At 36.8% G+C, this 20,673-nt stretch overlaps 1 protein-coding gene across 1 annotated transcript in view; it reads right to left on the bottom strand.

Moving 5' to 3' along the window:
* Positions 1–162: 162 nt before the first annotated feature.
* Positions 163–20,673, bottom strand: part of LOC118856351 (gamma-aminobutyric acid receptor subunit rho-1) — a 42,542-nt gene continuing 22,031 nt past the window's right edge. Inside the window, exons 4-8 of the mRNA XM_036766628.1 lie at positions 13,888–13,970; positions 10,178–10,318; positions 8,416–8,568; positions 1,803–1,999; positions 163–453 (exon numbers count right to left, since the gene is read on the bottom strand). Coding sequence (XP_036622523.1) covers positions 163–453; positions 1,803–1,999; positions 8,416–8,568; positions 10,178–10,318; positions 13,888–13,970 — 865 coding nt within the window. The remainder of the gene's footprint in view (positions 454–1,802; positions 2,000–8,415; positions 8,569–10,177; positions 10,319–13,887; positions 13,971–20,673) is intronic.

Here is a 20,673-nt window from a genome sequence, read left to right as displayed (position 1 = left end):
GAAATGGGTGAAAATAGAAGTGAGCTCTGGGTTCTTTTTATCCTATCCATAGCACTGAATGAAATACTTTCCCACCATTTTCTTTTTAGGTTAATTATCTTATGTCATTGTTTTTGGAGTACCTACTGTGTAGAACAGGGAAACTTTGAGAATGACTAACATTTATGAAAAAATAGACCAGTATATTAAGTTAAATAAGATGTACGCAGCTGGGAATATTATCCGGGAGTACTTATCGATGGCATGGGTGTCAATTCGCATGCCCACATAACTCCGTTGGCTTTTCCTCCTTATTGCATTCCTCTCAGAACCCAGAGCCAGCTGTACCATCATCCGGTCTTGCTTATCTCCATGGTCTGACACATAACTTCCTAGATCGTTCACCTCTCCATCACTGTAGCTGCTATCCATCATCATGGCCCTGGGCTGAGGTATACCACAAGTACAGGGAAGCTGTGAACACAGCAAAAGACCAACAGGAAAAACTAATTCAGCGTGGCTAGCCTTAGAGACAGTCCAAAATTAGCATTTCCACAATAAAGAATGTTGCATTTCCCTCTACACACACACACTTAACATCAGATTAGGATAAAGAAAGGCATTGTTGGCTAGAGTTAGGACCCACTAACCGTCTACCAAATGTTTGGTTTTCCCATCTTTATCAGGGTGGCACTCTGAATAAACCAAGTTTCTTTTGGAGCTGAGCAGTGGCACAAGAAGTGATCCCAAACATGGTGCCTACTGCAGCCATGGTGATGTTTCCCAACCCTTATCATTCCCTTAGCAACTGATTCAGTAGGCAAAAACACAAGGTGGTAGGTAGACACCACCAAGCTAGCACCAATATTGGTGGTGACACAGGCCTTTCAGTGACCATGTAGGATGTTCTAGTACAGTTATCCGTTCTGCATCACAACTTTCCCCATGGTAGTTTTGATATACCACTGGTTGGTATAAAAAGTTAAATGGGAATTTTTGAGGAATTTTGTGGAAGCCACAGACGACACAGAAAGGCAGGCAGGTGACAGAAAAAAATTTAGAAACTCAGAAATGCGTAAAAATATATGTATAGTATTTTATGATATGTATAGTATTGTATGATATCAACATGTTTTATCTTTTAATGCCATAATAAATCAGACATCTCTGGTGTGAAGGGAAGGCCAAAAAATTTTATCCAGATTTTCCAGATCACAGAGACACCACACCTTATGTTTATGTGATATATGTGTGTATATATATACATACATATATATGTATGTATATATATACATATATACGTATGTATATATATATTTATAATACATATATATATTTACCATATTAGACACTAAAACTGATATTTTAAAGAATAATCATTTATTAATTTTAAAGTAACAATAACAAATCCATTACATATTAACACAAATAACTTTTTATGAAATTATTTTCCAAAACAAAAAAAAATTAGTGAGAAGGGTGGCATTTAAAATGTATTTTTGCAAATGTCTGTAATATCTGGCTCTATCAACAGCTAAATTCTCATATCTACTTCTGTATTCAATCTGTTGTCGTAGCTTGTTTTAGTTAAAGTATATGAAGAAATTCAGCCTCATGAAGATATGTAGGAAAAGGGAGAGTATTTTAGTAGGCAAATAGCATCTTGGTATTATGATGAAAATAGTTTTTACTTTGAAAGGGTCTTGTAGACCCCTGGGGTCTTTAGATCACGCTTTGAAAACCACTGGGTCAAAGTATGAGAGAAAATGTGAGATTTGATTGCCAATCACAAGCCCCAAACTTTAATTACACAATGACATCACCTTGTCTCGAAGCTCCCTCTCCTTCCTCTCCTGTACCGTGGTCAGGTAGTTCACTGCGGCGTACTCCAGCACAGAGAGGAACACAAACACAAAGCTGACCCACAGGTAGATGTCCACGGCCTTGATGTAGGAGACTCGGGGCATGGAGGCATTAACACCAGTGATGATTGTAGACATGGTGAGGACAGTTGTGATACCTGGAAACACACCATTGTACTTTAAGACTATGAACCAAGGAAAGCTCAATTTGCATTGTCAGAGTTTTCATTAGTTCTTTGCTGCTTCTCATCTGTCTTAAGTTTCTACTTAAAAAAAAAAATCCCCTTTTGTGTTATGTGGTTGAGCCCTCAGTAAAGAATTCCAGGAATTTTGACAACAGTAATTTATTTGTGAGAAAGTAGATAAAGCTGGTGAGTAGAGGTATCATGGTGGAAAGAACTCTGGATTTGGAGTCAGGAGACCTGGGTTTAAATCCTTCTTTGCAACTCCCTACCCATACGACCTTCAGCAAGTCACTCAATAATAGCTAGCATTTTAAGGTTTGCAAAGTGCTTTACAAATATTGTCTCATTTGATCTCATAACATCCCTAAGAAGTAGGTGTTATTTTCCCCACTTTACAGTGGAGGAAACTGAGGCTGTGATTATGATTCTCCTAGGGTTACACAGCTAGTAAGTATCCGAGGTCATATTTGAACTCAAATCTTCCTGATTCTAGAGGTAGTGCTCTACTCACTATGCTGCCCAAACTCCCTGGGCTTTATTTGTAAAATTAAGAGGTTAGATTAGATGACTTCTAAGGTCCATTCCAGCTCTAAATCTATGATTCTAAACTTTGAGGTACTTTATAAATGTCATAATATCCGTTCTTGCAAGGCCTGGGCTGCCAAGCCTCGTTTGTTCAGTAGTTTCAGTCATCTCTGACTTTTCATGACCTCATTTGAGGTTTTCTTGGCAGAGATATTAAAGTAGTTTGCCATTTCCTTCTCCAGCTCATTTTACAGATGAGAAGACTGAGGCAAACAGGGATCAGTGACTTGCCCAGGCTCATACAGCTAGTAAGCATCTAAAGCCAGATTTGAACTCAGGTCTTCCTGCCTAGGCCCAGTGCTTTAACCATCGGGCCACCAGGAAGACAGGAAGTATGGAAAAAAATTATCCTAATTATCCGAACTAACTCTATAATGACTTCTGCTGGACTTCAAAAATATTTATTTCCATAAATATCCCTCCATCAAGGAAAATGACTCTACAAGCAACATTCCCTGGCCGTATGTTCCTATCAGCTCACAGCTTTGGTACAGTCCAAGGTGAAGGACTCATGGACCAGAACAATACTTGACTTTTAATTTTGCTGCTCTGTCCTTTAGCACCAATAATATCATTGTTCTCTTGAATATTTGTTGCTTGATTGTTGTTGCTGCTGCTGCTGCCTCCTGACCCTCTAACTTGAAACTGTCGTCTATGCTGCAGAGATGGCTTCAGCAGCACTGTGCATCTAGGAATTCAGTCCTCGCTTCTCCCTCACCAAGGGAATCACAATAGCCAGACATAAAAGGAAACTGATTTCTAAACCAGAAATGTTGATTTATTTGTATTGTATCAGTTCACACTATAGTACAACTGCTGCCCAGCAGGCAGCAAGTCCCCAGTAAAAATTCATCTGGAAATGAAATTAATTTTAAAATTCATTAAATTAAGATGAGAACATCTGCTTGGCAAATGTAGAATCAGAAGGAAATGGGGTGATCCTTAGAGGTCTCTCCATCAGGGTTGTTATATCTTGGTGGTATGCCCACTACCATCTATGCACCTATGCCTATACAAACAACAGGTGGGGTTTGGGGTTTTTTTTTTCTTTTTTTTAAATTTATTTAACATATTTAGTTTTCAGCATTGATTTTCACAAGAGTTTGAATTACAAATTTTCTCCCCATTTCTACCCTCCCCCCACTCCAAGATGGCGTATATTCTGGTTGCCCTGTTCCCCAGTCAGCCCTCCCTTAGAGTGGTTAGCTACAAGTGGTCTTGAAGTATAGTTGTTAGTTGATGGCAGGCCAAAGGTCCTCTCCCTACCTTCCATGCAAATAGTACTAAGGCAGGCTCTCTCTTATAATGAGTGGCTATTACATGAATCTTAAAAGGACATGAAATGGAGGCCCAGAGAGTATTAATGATTTTTCTACAGTCATACAATGTATAAAATAAAATCCATAGAATTATAAAGGAAATAAATTATATTGAAATACAGTTATCAAAAATCATCATGCCCCCCATTCTTCTTTTCCTCTCAAAGTTTTATTGAATGTATTTTGTTTTTACATTACAAACATTTACAGATTATCCTCACTCCCTGAGATGTCTCTTTTAACAAAGTTAAAGCAATTAAGCAAAACTTATAGAGGACACGACTGGAACAACTCAATGACAGCATAATATAGTGACCCCATCTAAAAGTGCATATAATATTCCACAACTGTTTCACCCCCCCATTAAAAAAATACCAAATCTATTTTCTCTCCTTCCTAGACCACCCAGTAGGAAGAAAAAAGAAAGGAAAAACATTTCTTGTAGTAAATAAGCATAGTCAAACAAAACAAATTCCTTCAATGGCTGTATATAAAATGTATGTGTGTGTATAACATATATATAAAACACACATGAGTGTATATATGCATATATACACATACATATGTATATACATATATACATATATTATATATTTGTATACATACATTATAATATAAATTCTACCTTCTAAATTGTATCAACAACCCAATAATCGCAACATCAATGACAATTGGGAACATGCCTGTGTAGTTCTGTATTGCAAAATATAAGAGGCTCTCCATACAGAAGGTAGAAGTAAAACATTTATTCAGACACCAAAGAACCAAATCCCAAAACCAATAAGCCTACTTCATCATAACAGCAAGGAACTTAAAACACAATATCACAGCATGGAGCCTTACCATCCCAATAGCCTTCTGCCCCGCTGCCAAGGCCTTCCTACAAACACACTCACAGCACAGTTAGCATGCCTCCTCTCTCTCCCTCAGCTCTAACTGCTCTGAGCATTTCGTGCTCCACCCTCTTCTGTTGCTCTTGTTCAGCAAGCTCCTCCTACCACATGTGACTTAGGCTTCCTGTGATGTAAGTAGGTCACATGGGCCTATTAATGGATGGAGATCTTCAAATTTACATCACCATTATATAAATCCATATGTCATGGATAATATATTTCACCGTACTGGAATCATCTTACCTTTTTCAGTTTTGTTTTTGTTATCATTATATAAATTGTTCTCCTGGTTCTCATTTAATTCTTTATCAGTTTATAAAAGTCTTCATAATTGTCCATTATTATAACATTGATATATAAATTCTTCATCTGGTCCTGTTTACTTCATTCTATATCAGTTCATATGTCTTTTTGAAATTATCTATTTCTTCATTTCTTACGGCATAATAATACTCCATCACTTTCATTTGACAACTTATTCCTCGATTAGTTATCCCCTTAGTTCCTAGCTTTTTTATTTTTTTTGCTACTGCAAAAAAGCTGCCATAAATATTTTCGTATATGTAGACCTTTTTTCTTTCTTTGATTTCTTTTGGGTATAGACCTAGCAATGTTATAGCTGGGTCAAAGGACATGTCTTGTTCAGTAATTTTTTATATTTAATTCCAAATTGTCTTTAACTTGAATTCCTCTAATTAGTAGTGACTTTTTCATATGGCTATAAATAGCCTGAGTTTCTTCCCTTGAGAAATGCCCTTTTTAATTTTTTGGCAAAATATATCTAGAGCAGATTAGGATAAGTTGAGCTTCTCCCAATATTAGAGTTTTATTATCTATTTCTCCCTATAATTCATTTAGTTTTTCCTTAAATATTTAGAAGATAAACCATAGGATACATACATGTTAAACACTGAAATTAATCTGTTATCTTTCAGCAAAATGTAGTTTCCCTCTTTATTTCTAAGTCAATTTTTGCTGTTGCCTTGTCTGACTTCATAATTGCCTCTCCTCCTTTTTTGTGTCAAGCTGAGACAATGTATTTTGCTTTAAACACCTTAATTTAACTCTGTATAAGTCTTTATGTTTCAAACTTGTTTCTTGTAAATAACATATTGTAGGATTTTGCTTTTTTGATCAATTCTGTCAACCTCTTCTCTTTTATGGCTGAGCTTATCCCAGTCACGTTCATTGTTAGGATAATCAATTGTTTATTTACCTCCACTTTTTATTCTCTATACTCCTAACTCACTGTTTATTCTTTGGAAGTTCTTGTATACTTATTCAGTTACTTCATTTGAAATTAAGTAGTCATTTATTTCATTTAAATTGTGATTTTTTTTTGGCATACAGTTGAGCAAAAGAGTTTCTAATAGTGTCCTTTATTTTGTCTTCATTTGTTGTGAATTCTCCTCTTTTATTTTTGATACTGGCAATTTGGTTCTCTTTTTAATCAAATTAGTAAATGGTTTATCAATTTTTTCTTCAAAGAATCACCTTCTAGATTTATGTATGAATTCAGTGACTTTTTTGTTCGAGGTTTCATCAATTTCTTCCTTGATTTTTAGGACTTCTAATTTAGTGTTTAATTGGGATTTTAAAGATATGTTGGTTTTCCAGCATTTTCAGTTGCATTCTCAATAAATGGATTTGTTCTTTCTCTTTTTTAAAAAAATTAAATTTCTCCAAGAACTACTTTGGCTACATCTCCAAAATTTTGCAATATTGTCTCATTGTTGTCATTATTTTAAATGAAATTATCTTTCATTTCTGCAATTTGTTCTTTGACTCACCAGTGCTTTAGGATTGTTAGTATTCAGTTGACCCTAACCATAAATGTTTTTTAAAATGGCCCTTTAATATAATTTTTATTGAGTTATAATCAGTAAAGAGTATACATAATATTTCTGCTTTTCTGCAGTTTTTCCTGTCCTCATATGGCCCTTCCCCATGTTGGTTATCTTTTGCTGGACTCTCTTCAGCTTTTCATTGTCCTTCATATAATGTAGTACCCAAAACTAATCACAGTACTTCATACGTGATTTGACTGCAGGACTATGGAGTTTTCACCTTCTTTATGGCCACTATACATACCTCAGGTTTTTTTGGCTACCACATCTTATTGTTGACATACATCGGACCTGTAATCCACTAAAAAAATTTTAGGAAAAATAAAAGACCGGTTATCTAATACTGCCTCCCTTCCTTGAATTTTTGGAGCTGATTTTGAACCCCTAATTTTTTTTTACATTTTTTAAATTAAATTTCATCTTATTGTAAAATATGTTTGCCCTTAAGTATTTGAAAGGCTGTCATGGGGAAGAAGGATTGGACTTACTCTGCTTAGCCCCCAAAGGCAGAGCTAGGGGCCATGGGTGAAAGTTGCAAATAGGGGCTGCTAGGTGGCACAGTGAATAGAGCTCTGGACCTGGAGGCAGGAGGACCTGAGTTCAAATGTAGCCTCAGACACTTACTAGCTGTGTGACCCTGGCAAGTCATTAACCCTGATTGCCTCCAAAAGAGAAAGAAAGTTGCAAATAGACAAATTTAGGCTTGATATCATGGAAAAACTTCCTAAATATTAGAACTGATCAAAAATGGAGGAGGTAGTGTGTCCTCCCACCTCTGGAAAATCTTCAAGTAGATGTTGAAGGACTACTTGCCAAACACTTGCCTGGGTTGGACTAGATGACCGCTGAGGTACCTTTCAACTCTGAGATTTTATTATTCTTTTATAGTCAGATGAATGAAGCACTGTTTATGTAGTTCATATGTGGTCATAAAAACGGCTTTGCCATGCAGAAACTTTCTTGAAAATGACAGTCATTTTCATGGAATTTTACCTATGAGTTAAGAGTCTTTCCAACCTTGCAATATGAAATGTTATAAAGGGGAAGGTTTTTTTTTTTAATTCTGAAAGTAAGAAATAAAACAGGTATTTCCATAACATAGTAGAATAGAAAAAAAAGATTATAAATGAAACTGCAAACCTATCATGTGTAACTTGTTATTCCTTTTAAATACAGAATAAATTTTTTTTTTCTTTTTTTAACTTTTTTTCTTCCCTCCCACCTTAGAGATGGTTACCATTAAACATAAACGCGTGTGTGTGTGTGTGTGTGTGTGTGTGTGTGTGTGTGTGTGTAAAACCATTCTATACATCCTTCTATTTAGCAGTTCTTTCTCTGGATGCAGATAATGTCTTCCTTCACAGGTTCTCTGTAGTTAATTTGAGTATTTATAATAGTCAAAATGAGTTAATTGCTCAAAGTTGTTCTTAAAACAATATTAGTTACTATATACAAAGCTCTCTTGGTTCTGCTCATTTCTCTCTTCAATATTCCATGCAAGTCTATCCATGTTTTTCTAAGATCATTGAGCTCATCATTTCACAAGAGTATTCCATCATGATCATATACCCCAACTTGTTCAGCCATTCTCCAACTGATGGGCATCACCACAATTTCTAGTTTTTTGCCACCACAAAGAGAGCTCCTATAAATATTTGTTTGGGGAAGCTTTTTAAGGACTAAGTGGATCCTAAAACAATTATTTATATTGTTTAATGCCTGGATTGTAGTTGAGATATCCTTACCTAATGGAACTCTGGCAGGCACAGCTCTACGATCAATCCAGAATGACACCCAGGATAGCATGACCATCAAAGTAGCGGGGAAATAGGTTTGGAGCAAGAAAAAGAAGATGTGACGACGTAAAGTGAAGTTAATGTACAAGCGGTTGTACCACCCTACGTGACAGAGGGGAAAAAAAGAGAGCATACAATATTTCAAACACTTTCCCCCCAGGCACCCCACATAAATGTAACTGACACTTTATCATATTTCTGGAAGGAGGAGTGAAGAAGACTCAGGTAGAGAAAGAAGTTTTATAATTAACCACACCACACAGGTGAACACCCAGAATAATACTTAAGATCAAGTGTATGTTTTTTTGGGCACTGAACCCCATGAGATCCACTTACTTTTTGAGAAAAAAATGTTTTTAATTCAATTGTTGCGCTGCATTTAATTGCAAAGTAGACATTTGTAGGTTCATCTATATGTTTATAAATTCATCTTGTATTTGTAATATTAAAGAATTATGAATGAAGATAATAAGAGTGAATGAGATACAGTAAGGAAATGATCGAGTGAATATTACTCTGCAAGGTGGTGGAGCCTCTGACTGAGCAGACTGGAGTTTAAATCCTCCTCAGATACTTACTAGCTGTGTAACCCTGGGTAACTCATTTAACCTCTGCTTGCCTCAGTTTTCCTTATCTGAAAAATGGGAATAATATATAATAAAAAAATTCTAATAATCTACCCCACAGAGTTGTGAGTATCAAATAAAATGTTATGTGTGTGTGTATATACATAGAAATTGTATGTGTGTGTGTGTGTGTATATATATATATATATATATATATATATATATATGATGTATATGTATATATAGTATGTACAGTGTGTGTGTGTGACACATACATATCACTTTACAAACTTTAAATCTATCTCTCTCTTTCTCAAAGAAACTAGGTTTCCCTGTCTTAGGCTGTAAGTGCATCAGCCACTTAAAGACCTTATCCCACTGCTAATCAGCACAGGAACTTTGATCCATTCCATTTCTTACTCTGGTCAGTTTGCCTCTCCTTAGATGGCTTGGGAGCCTCCTGCTTCTCCTGAGGGTTCACCATATTGGTACCAGACTTAATGTAGATACTACTCAGCTTTAGCCCTACTGCAACTCAGAACTCCTGAGCTCAAGTGATCCACCAGCCTTAGCCTTCCTCCTAGCAGGCACTATAGCCAGTACTTTTTGTGGTTTCTCTGTTCTGCCATCCTAAGTTAGTAGAGTATATATGGTACCAAAGGCAAAACTGAGGCTGCAGTTGATAAAGGTCATGACAGTCTGCCTGCTGGGCAAAGAGAATGTCCAAATCCCCTCAGCTTAATTACCCATCTCTTTAGGATTCTCACTTTTGGCTTCAAAATCCTATAGCTCCTGAGAACTTGGACTCATAGTCTTTTTGCATTGGAAAGAGACCTTAGGGAGCATCACATACAGCCCTTTTATTTCACATATGTAGAAACTAAGGGCCAGAGAAGTAAAATGATTTGTCCACGGTCACCCAGTTGACTGGACAGAGACAAAAATTGGATGCAGATTTCCTGGATCCTAGGTAGTAAGTACTCTTTTCATTGTATGATGCTGCCTCTTTGAGAACCGTTAGACACTTCTAGGAATCCAGGTATCATAGAAAGACTGGCTAGCTGTGTGAGCCAAAAGCTTTAATTATAATAAAAAGCAAAGCAAAATCCAGCCCACATCCTCAGGCCTCCCTCCAACAGGCTTGCCTGTGCTGCTGTAAAAGGCAAGCTTGGTGGTAGTATGGAATTCTTGTATCAGGAACTGGGACAAGGAGATCCTCTCATCTGTCTTTAAGGAATCATTCCCTTTTTTCCAATAGAGCATGAGGTCATCTTCTGTGTAGGCATCTAAAAAGACAGAAGGAAATCATTAGAGACAGCACACTTTGAGGAAGAATGTATAAAGAACTGGGCAAGAGATTTTCATATTAACAGGCTCCCCAGTTACAGTCAAGGAAGACTTAAAAATGAGAGGGAAATATCTGAATTTTCCCTTTCCCTAACAGATCTCAGGGAGACCTGAGTTTGAATCCTCCCTTAGACACTTACTTAGCTGAGTTATCTTGGGTAAAACATCTGAACTTTCTCAGCCTCAGTTTTTTCATCTGTAAAATGGATATAATAGTACCTACTTTACAGGGCTTTATCCTACTGGGTAAGGGAACAGTACCTGCTTTATAGGACTTTAGTAGGGTAAAGCTTTGTAGAGTGGACAAAGTAAGGTACTAATAATAGTACCTTACTAATTGGGTACTAATAATTAGTCCTAATAGGAGAAGCTACTTTACCTTACTTTGTGAGGATCAAATGAGATCATATATGTTAAGAATTTTGCAAACTTTAGAGTACTATATAAGTTATTAGCTATTATTTCTCTCTCATCCAAGGGTAAAAAAAAAATTAGGGATTAGTTTCACCATCCAAAAACTCACTCCTATGTGGTAATTTGTTTGGCTTGACTATGCCTATTTGTTGCCAGGGTTTTGTTTTTCTTTTTTCAGTCGGGTAGGGAAAGGGGGCAGAAGTGGGGAAAAGAGAAAATAAAATTTGGTTAATCAAAAAGTTTTCATTTAATTTTTAAAAACTTCATTCCTAAGTCCTGTTCCTTTTCCATTTTCTCTGCCCATTTTCCCTGCCCTGTTCACTGCAATTGGCACACACAGTTAAGTTCATCTTCTCTCAGTTTAAGTTACCCAGATGTAAAATACTAAAACAATCCTTTCCTTTTCTTGCCACCACTTTCCTCTTCTTTTTAGTTCAAATTCACTTATTCAGACCTTTACCCTGAGATTTCTAGTTTTGGTCTCTGACAAAATAAAGACCCATCCTGGTTGGGTCCCAGACTCACTGCTTTTAGGTTCTGGTCCAAACCACAGTCAGTATAATAAGCTTTCTTGCTTATTCTTATGCACAACACTTCATCTTCCCAATCTATGCTTGTGCATTGGCTGACCACTGTAGGTAAATAGTTAGATGACAGAGAGATAGAGCATTTATTAAATCCCAAGCACCATGCCATGCCAGGAATGCTCACCCACACCCCTCTTCACCTCTACCTCTCAGAATCCCTGGCTTCCTTCAAGGTTCAATTAAATGCCACATCCTACATAAGGCCCTTCCCAAATCTCCCAGTTACTTGTTCCTACTAACAACCCTCCTCCCATTACCTCATGTTATTTCACCCAAAGAGAGAATATATGTAAAGCACTTTGTGAACCTTAAAGTGCTATATAAATCATATCTATTATTAATAATAATTTGTATATATTTATATGCTTACATTCTCCATCATCCTTGAGGGCTAGAAATATTTTATTCTTGACTTTTTATTCCCAACATCTAGCAAAGTTGGTTCAGTCATTTTTCAGTTGTGTCTGACTCTTTGTGACCCCATATGGGGTTTTCTTGGTAAAGATACTGGATTGGTTTGCCATTTCCTTCTCCAGCTCATTTTACAGATGAGGAAACTGAGGCAAACTGGTTTATATGATTTGCCCAGGGTCACACAGCCAGTAAATGTCTGAGACCTGAATTGAACTCAGGTCTTCCTACCTCTAGGCTTTGCATTCTATCTACTTCACCACCCATCTGCCCCTATCTTATATTTTATAGTTAAGGAAACTGAGGAAGACAGATTAAATGACTTAACTAGAAGCACACAGCTAGGTGGTAGCTGGATTTGAACTCATCTTCCTGACTCCAGACCCAGCCTTCTATTCACTGTGCCACCTAGCTGTCTCTAGGGTTTATAATACCTATTTGCCAACTGACAGCAATCCAAAGTCCCTATGGACTTTCATTAGCAATACTTTAAAAATACTTAAGATTCCAAATGTATTTTTCAACACAAAAATCTGGGTCATCCCTGTCTAGGTATAATCGTAAAATTTACCATCATTTTGGGAAAGGGAGAATTTTGCCATGGAAGCCACCAGAGCCTGGCTTTTCAATACGAAAAAAGTTTTTTTGGAAACAAAAACCCAAAATCTCCTAATCTTTTTGGTCAAGCTATTCTGTCAGGAAAAGCATTTTGAATGTGTACCTCTAAATATATGTATGTTTAGATTACGTACGGATACTACTCAACTAATAATTATAGACGTTGCAAAACACACACATACAAAAATAGAAATTGAGGAAGGATGAGATAAAAATGAAATGATATTTGATCCTAGATTCAATAGAGAGTCACTGGAGTTTCTTAAGTAGGGGAGTGATATGAATCTACAGTTAAGGAAAATTATTTGGGGAGCTCTGTGGAGGTTGAATTAGACAAAGAAGAGGCTTGAGGCAGGGAAGCTAACTGGAAAACTATTGCAATAGCCAGACGATGAAGCCCTAACTAGCTAGGTGAGCGAAGAGGATGTGAGAGGTATGGAAGACAGCAATGTTTGGCAACTTATAAGATATGCAAGAGAGAATGAAGGGTCAAGCATGGAGCATGTAAGAGCTGGGTGATTAGCAGGATATTGGGACTAGTAGAAGAGTTTGGAAGATGGGTGGTTTTAGGAGAAAGATAATATAATAAAATCTATGTTCCAAAACATAAGCCATCCACATCTGCTCACTCCATGTGACTTTCTCTGTCCTGCCCAAAATGAAAAGGAGGAGGCAGGGCTCTCACTCACCAGTCACTGCCTCCAACCATAGAGCCCATCCTTGGAAGGGCACTTGCTATAGTCATCGGATGATGGGAGGGTAAGGGGAGGGAGTTGACATGGAATTTTCCAGAGGTACCTGTGAGAGTCCTAACCGAGATCAGAAGGGTTGAGGGTAGAAGCTGGCATATCTGAATGAGGGGAGAGTTAGGGAATAAGGTCTTTAAAGCAACAGTGGGATGTGACCTAACTACCTTTTACACTCCTTAAGGTCATACTTCAAACCCCCTCTCCCCGCCATGGAGTGACAGCAGCAGGGCCTCCACTTTGGAGACCACTGCTCTTGAGGACAGAAAAGGCATGTTGCAGGAGTGTTGGATTTTTTTCCTCTTGATTTTTAAAGTTATCCTTGAAGTAACTTTTTGGGGCCATGGTCAAATGGGCTATGTTACAATATGTTACACTAATATCTATGTTACAATAACATTTAACAGCAATGCAATGCAACAAACATTTATCAAGCACCTACCAATCTGTACTACCAAGTACAGATTTCTGTGCTTACTCATTGGGAGAGAAATAAAGAATAAAAAGAGAAAAAGGAAGAGACTTGGCCCTGGCCATTAAGGAGTTTATGAGTAAATGAAGGTAAGAGGAAGATGAGATCCACAGATAACTGTAATTCAAAAGGAGAAAGACAACAAGCATTCATATAGCACCTGCTTTGTGTCAGGCCCTGTGCTAAGTGCTTGTTGCATTGAATCAAATGGATCAATTTTAAGAGATACGTTTTTAATTGCTGGACCCAATTATACTCACAACTTTCAATTTCGAGCGAACATGTTTGTGTGTCCAGGGGGAAACGGCTGAAATCCATATTGCACATTGCAGTCACAGTGACCCTAGAAATAAAATGACACAATTGAAATTCTCAGAGCCTGTCAATGTCCAATGAATATGAAATGATCAGTAAAAAAAAAAAGGCACCTGCTGTTTTCCACTGGGGTGAAACATCTAATCTCCTGCAGTGTAATTAAATTCACTGGGACTTAGGTGTAGTTGGAAAACAAAATGTTTGGGGGCTATAGGATTTAGAGGTGGGAAGGACTAGAGAGATAATTTGGTTCCACTGCCTCATGTTACAGATGAGGAAACTGAGGCTTAGACAGCCATCAAGGAGAAAGCCAGAACTCAAACCCAAATCCTTGAATGCAGAATCCACAGCTCTTTCCCATACCACACTGATGTCAGGGCTAAACCATTTGCTTCCACTAATTTGTGTCACGTGCAAACATTAGGCCATTACAAAGGTCTCAACACATGGCAATAAAATAAGTATAGAAATAATAAAATAAATATGAAATAACATAAATAAAAATAAGATATGATATAAATAAAATAAATATAGAAAAGATAAAAGCATATCTGGCTTCTGAAAGAACTGTATCTTAATAAATGCATATGCTCTCTTCTTTTCTATATTCTCACTCTTGGCAATCTTTTCAGTTCCCATGGTTTCAATTATCCTCTTTATTCAGATGATTCCAAATTCCACCCTCATTTCTCTTTGGAGTCCCAGTTCCAGCTGCCTGCTTGACATCTCCACCTGGATATCCCATCAGCATCTTAAACTCAACATGGATAAAAACAGAACTCATTATCTTTGCTTCTAAAATCAATTTTCCTTCTGAATTCCCATTTCAGTTGAAAGCTCCACCATTGTTCCAATCATACAGGTTTATAACCTCAGAGACATTCTTCATTCGTTCTTACTCATCTATATTCAAGGAGTTGCCAAGTTTTGTGGACTCTATCTCTACGACTTATTTTGTATCCTGTCTCCTTCTCTCCATTCACACCACAACCACACTAGTTCAGGTCCTCATTGTCTTTCATCTGAACTATTACAATAGCCTCCTAATTGATCTCCTTAACTCAAGTCCCTTCCCTTTCCAATTCACCCTCCACACATTCTCCTACCAAATTGATACTTTCTTTTTGTAAATGGTATTTTTATTTACATGTAAAGATAGTTTTCAGTGTTCATTTTTATAAGATTTGGAGTTCCAAATTTTTTCTCCCTCCCTTCCCCCCGCCCCTGTCTTCCCAAGACAGCAAACAATCTGATGTAGGTTATACATGTTCAATCATGTAAAGACATTTCCACACTATTCATGTTGTGAAAGAAGAAAAAGAACAAAAGGGAAAAGCCACAAAAAAAAAAGAAAAGTGAAAATAATATGCTACAATCTGCATTCAGACTCCATAGTTCTTTCTCTGGATGTGGATAGCATTTTCTGTCCTGAGTTTTTTGGAATTGTCTTGGATCACTGTATTGCTGAGAAGAGCTAAGTAAATCATAGTTGATCATTGCATAATGTTGTTGTTACTGTGTACAATGTTTTCCTGGTTCTGTTCACTTCACTCAGCATCAATTCATGTGAGTCTTTCTAGGTTTTTCTGAGGCCTGCCTGCTCATCATTTCTTCTGGCACAATAGTCTTCCATTACATTCATATACCACACCAAGTTGACATTCTTAGAACACAGTTTGGACCTTGTCACTCCCCTGCTCAGTGGCTCCCTGTTACCTCTAGGATAGGGGCTCTTAACCATGTGGCAGTCTGGTGAAGCCTATGGACCCCTTCTCAGAATAATGTTTTTAAGTGCATAAAATATTCAGGATTACAAAGGAAATTGAAATACAGTTTGAAATGCATATTGAAATACAGTTATCAAAATACTAAAATAAAAACAAAACAAGGCCACAGATTCCAGGTTAAGGATCCCTGCTTCAAGATAAAAGTATAAATGACTCTGTTTGGCATTTAAAGTCCTTTATAATCTTATTCTGATCTATCTTTCTAGGCTGATTACACATTACTCTCACTCATACTTTCTATGTTTCAGCCAAACTTCCCTATTTGCTGTTCCCTGTATGTGACATTCCATCTCCCATCTCCATGCCTTTGTGCAGGCTGCCTGCCATGTTTGGAATGTTTTTCTCTCTCTCCCCCACCTCTTGGAACCCATGGATCCCTTCAAGACTCAGCTCTACTGCCATGTTTTTAAAGAGGCATTTCTTGATTCTTTCTGTTGTTAGAGATCACTCCTCTCAAAATCATTTTGTATTTATTTTGTACACACTAGACATTAAACTATGAGCTTCTTGACAGCTGGGACTGGTTTTTTTTTGCCTTTTTTTGTGTCCCCAATACTTAGAACTATGTCTGGTACATAGTAGGCACTTAACAAAAGCTATCTGACTAACTATATAGTCGATTAAAATGTTGTATCCCTCAATAGAAAGGAAGCTCCTTGAGGGAAAGGACTATTTAATTTTTGGCTTTGAATCCCCAGTGCATAACACAGACCCAGTAGGTACTTGGTAAGTTCTTAATAATGCTCAGTGATTGATTGATTGTTAAATTGAAATTAAGATACTTTGTACTACTCATTTTAGATTACCCAGTTTTAAAGCTCTTTTGTAGGTATTCAAAAATTATATGTTATGTTTTAGAAATGAAATTAATGAACTACCAATGCTAATTTAAAATTTTGGTCCAGAAGGTGTTACATTTTTTGGACAGGATTTTGATACTTTTTAGTTATAATAATTTCCACTAGGGGGTGTAGATAATATTTTTACTACCAAAGTTTCATGGAGTCTGCCAGGACTGAAAAGAACCAAAAATATTCCCTGTATAAATAAGTAGGAATTTTTAAAATTTTTTTAATACTTTTAGTTTAGAATAATCCCATTTTACAAAGGAAGGGATGTCTGCTTTCAGAGCACTGGGGACAAAGTGTTCTTTCTTAAGAAAATAATATAGAATAACCATAATGGCAATAACAGCCAATATTTAGTGAGCACTTTAAATTTCATAAAATGCTTTATGTATATTACCTCATTCAGTCTTCACAACAATCCTAAGGAGGTAGGTACTCTCATTATTTACATTTTAGCTGTGAAGGAACTAAGAACCACCACTTCGACATAAACCGAAGGAAAATGATTTCAAAGTACACACAGTGAAAAAAATCTTATTTGGTGGTTTTTCTCTTTTTACTTGTTTTCTATTCCTGTTTTGCTCTTTTGTCTCCAATCCCTTAGTCTGTATTCTGTGAAGAATTGAGGAAATTACCTGAGTAATTAATGTAAATCAAAAGACCACTTCAGGGTCAATCACTTGTAAATTTTGAGCAGATATGGTATTTCAGGCTGAATGTTCCAGGTCTTTCCACTAATGTGTAGATTCAGCCCAATTCAGAGATCCCTAAACGCTACTGTTTCTATTTCCCTTTCAGTTAGGAAAGCAGGCAAATGGATTAGCAAAAGAGTGAATTATGATGGAAAAGGGCCACCACACAGAGAGAGAGATGCCGTAGAAAGGCAAGCTATTTACTGACTTTGAGATATACCACGTGAGGCTTCAATATCTACTGGTGGATTCTGAATGAAACTAATTGTAGCATTGTTAGTAAGGAAGTAACTAAAAATAGAAGATGTTAGAACAACACTCCTGGGACCAGCTTTGTACATCATGCACATGGGAATTTCCTTGGGACTAAACTTAGAAGAGTATCGAATTCAGAAAATTCCTCCCTGTTGTTAGTTCACCGCTTGAAATAGAGGTAAAGTCTTACTTCAGCATAGGTCTGAACCTGCTTAGAAGTCATCAAATAATTTCATCATCTTGCCTCAATGGTTTCTAGAATCAATGCACTCTAAGTGTTCAATTTATGCAAGCAGAAGGTATTAAATACAATGTAAGCTCCTAGAGGGCAAGGGTCTATTTTTCATTTTGTCTTTGTATATTCCCCTGTCCTTCCATCATAGTGCTTGACATGAAATAGACTTTAATAAATGCCTATTGAATTGAATGCAAAAAAAAGAAAACCCACCCCAAAGCCTCTTACTCTTATTTCTAGATATATTGTTGGGCATCATGGCAAGGAGTGAAGTATGACTTCTCTATTCATTCTACAGCTCCCTTCACCCCCTCCCCCCCAAAAAAATTATTTTATATTACAGAATTCTGGAATTACTTTCTGGTTTCTTAGTGTGGCAGATGGCAAAGAGATAAGGAAATAAAATGAACAAATGAAGGAAAGTATTATTGTCTCCATGTGCCCCATATTATTAACATGACAAGTAAATTTATTTTTTTTAATTTTTTTTGCAGGGGGGAAGGCAGGGCAATTGGGGTTAAGTGACTTGCCCAAGGTCACCCAGCTAGTGAATGCGTCAAGTGTCTGAGGCTGGATTTGAACTCAGGTACTCCTGACTCCAGGGCTGGTGCTCTACTTGCTGCGCCACCTAGCTGCCCCCATGACAAATTTTAACATGCAGTGGAAATAGGAAAAATAAAAAGAATACTCAAAGAATAGGAAGTTCTGAAGACTATTTCTGTATCACGGATAATTAAAGAAACTTGAGTCAAGGAACTAAAATGAGATGAGGCATTGAATCTGAGACTCTAAATTTGACCCAGCTTTCATATGGAAGTGAATTTGATGCTGATTTTTTTGTCCTTTTATGGGTTTTCCTCTCTTTGGACATGGACATCCTACTGTGAAGCTAAGAGGAAGTGGAAGAATGGTAGATTAGACCATCTTACAAGAAAAATCATAAATCAATTTTATGACAAATCATAAAAATCAGTGATTAGGTAACTGCCAGTAAAAGTCCAACTTCTTTATATTTTTCTCTTTCCTATAGGAATCAGAGTGATTTCACCTAGTAGTTTATGACTTTTTAATACTTTGTTTTTTTCAGTCATGTCTGACTCTTTGCATTCCCATTTGGGGTTTTCTTGGCAGAGACACTGGAGTGATTTGCCATTTCTTTCTCCAGCTTATTTATAGATGAGGAGCTGAGGCAAACAGGGTTAAGTGACTTGCCCAGGATCACATAGCCAGTAAGTGTCTGAGGCTGGATTTGAACTCTGGAATATAGTCTTCCTGATTCCAAGCCTAGTGTTCTCTCCACTGTGCCAGTTACCTCAATGAATCTGTAATTTCATAGGCATGGGTACTCCTTAGCCCATGCAGATCTTAATCTATTCACACTTCACATTCCTGATCCTGTCTAGTTAAAAATCATCTTTAGGGGGCCCAAATAACACCTTAGAGGCTTTCCTGTGGTTCTGTATTTTGTGAATATTGTGAATTTTTGTGATTATTTTGTGAATAATGGTGCAAAATACCTACTTGGATCACAGGAAGCACTTAAATGCTTGTTGAATGAATAAAAACATTTATTAATTGCTTGCTATTTATCAAGCACTGTGATAAATGTTGGAGATACAAATAGAAAAGTAAAACACACTATTATCGAGGAGCTCACACTCTGATTAAAGGAAACAACATAAAGAAGTGGGTTCAGCTACACAGCGGATGGGCAGACCTGGTGGTCCTGAGGGATAAACTGCAGAGCAGGTAGCAGTATCTAGAGGGCTTAGAGTACATTGGCAGGTCAGAGGACAATGGGGATGATCAGTGTACCTGCTTAGTACTCACTTTTACTACCTAGCTCTTTTTTTTATTTGAAATAATGTATAGTGCTAATATTAATGTTGTGATTTAATTTCCATTAAACAATTATTTAAACATTAAATTTAATTCAATTAAGTATTTGATTTAATTAAAACACTAGTTCTCTCTCTCTCTCTCTCTCTCTCTCTATATATATATATATATATGTATACATACACACATATATATGTGGATATATTTAAACTACCTCCATTCTGTGGAGTAAGATGTGCTCACTGTTGACTGGTCACTCAAGGTAAGCAATTTCTACCCACCCCCATTTTAACTTAGCTCTGTCCTCAGTTCCTCATTTTATTAATTTATTCTCGGGGTTATAGTTGTTTTAATCTCTGATTGTCTGGAGGATGTGACGAGGGATTGCTGTCAGGGTTTTACATTTTCTGAGTATTTGGATTAAAAACAAAGGAAAATGGGGCACAGTTATGGAAATAAGTATAGAAGTCCAAAAATCTGCCATAACTAAAACATCCTGCTGGTAATGCAATGAGCCCTGGGAAAACTCACATGATGCACTTGGGTAGAGAACTAAGCCTCAGAACTTCAAAGACTATAAGATTTCACAGCTCTTTGAAAAGCTTTTCCTATGGGGACACATTTCAAAACTTGGAGATGAAATTCCAATGACTTCATGCATGCAACACTGCCAGATGAACCTGATGTCAGATTGCTTAGGTTTCAAACTGGGATGAGGACTTGAAGTGACTGTTTATTGACTGATATGGTGTTCCCTTCCAGGCATAAAGCCAGCTTCAAAATTGCCTGGATCTTATATATTACATTATGTCCATTATGATAACAATGTAATGCACAAGATTTTATGGACCACACTGTCTATTCTACTTTGCCAAGTACGGCAATTTAATCTTTATGATTTATAAATGCTTAAGCTAAAACGAAGTCTATAAAGTTGAAGTGAGCTATCAAATTTGGAAAACTAAATAGAAAGTACCTTAATAACTTTTAACATTAACATTTTATTCATTCATTCACATTCCCATCACAAGAAGCAGTTATACCTTTGAGTTTAAAGTGGCAGTGTTTGGGGAAA

Source organism: Trichosurus vulpecula, chromosome 7 (genome assembly GCF_011100635.1).
Source record: "Trichosurus vulpecula isolate mTriVul1 chromosome 7, mTriVul1.pri, whole genome shotgun sequence".
Lineage (NCBI taxonomy): Eukaryota > Metazoa > Chordata > Mammalia > Diprotodontia > Phalangeridae > Trichosurus > Trichosurus vulpecula.
The sequence above is the reverse complement of the archived record's forward strand: the minus strand, read 5'-3'. Positions and strand labels throughout refer to the sequence as shown.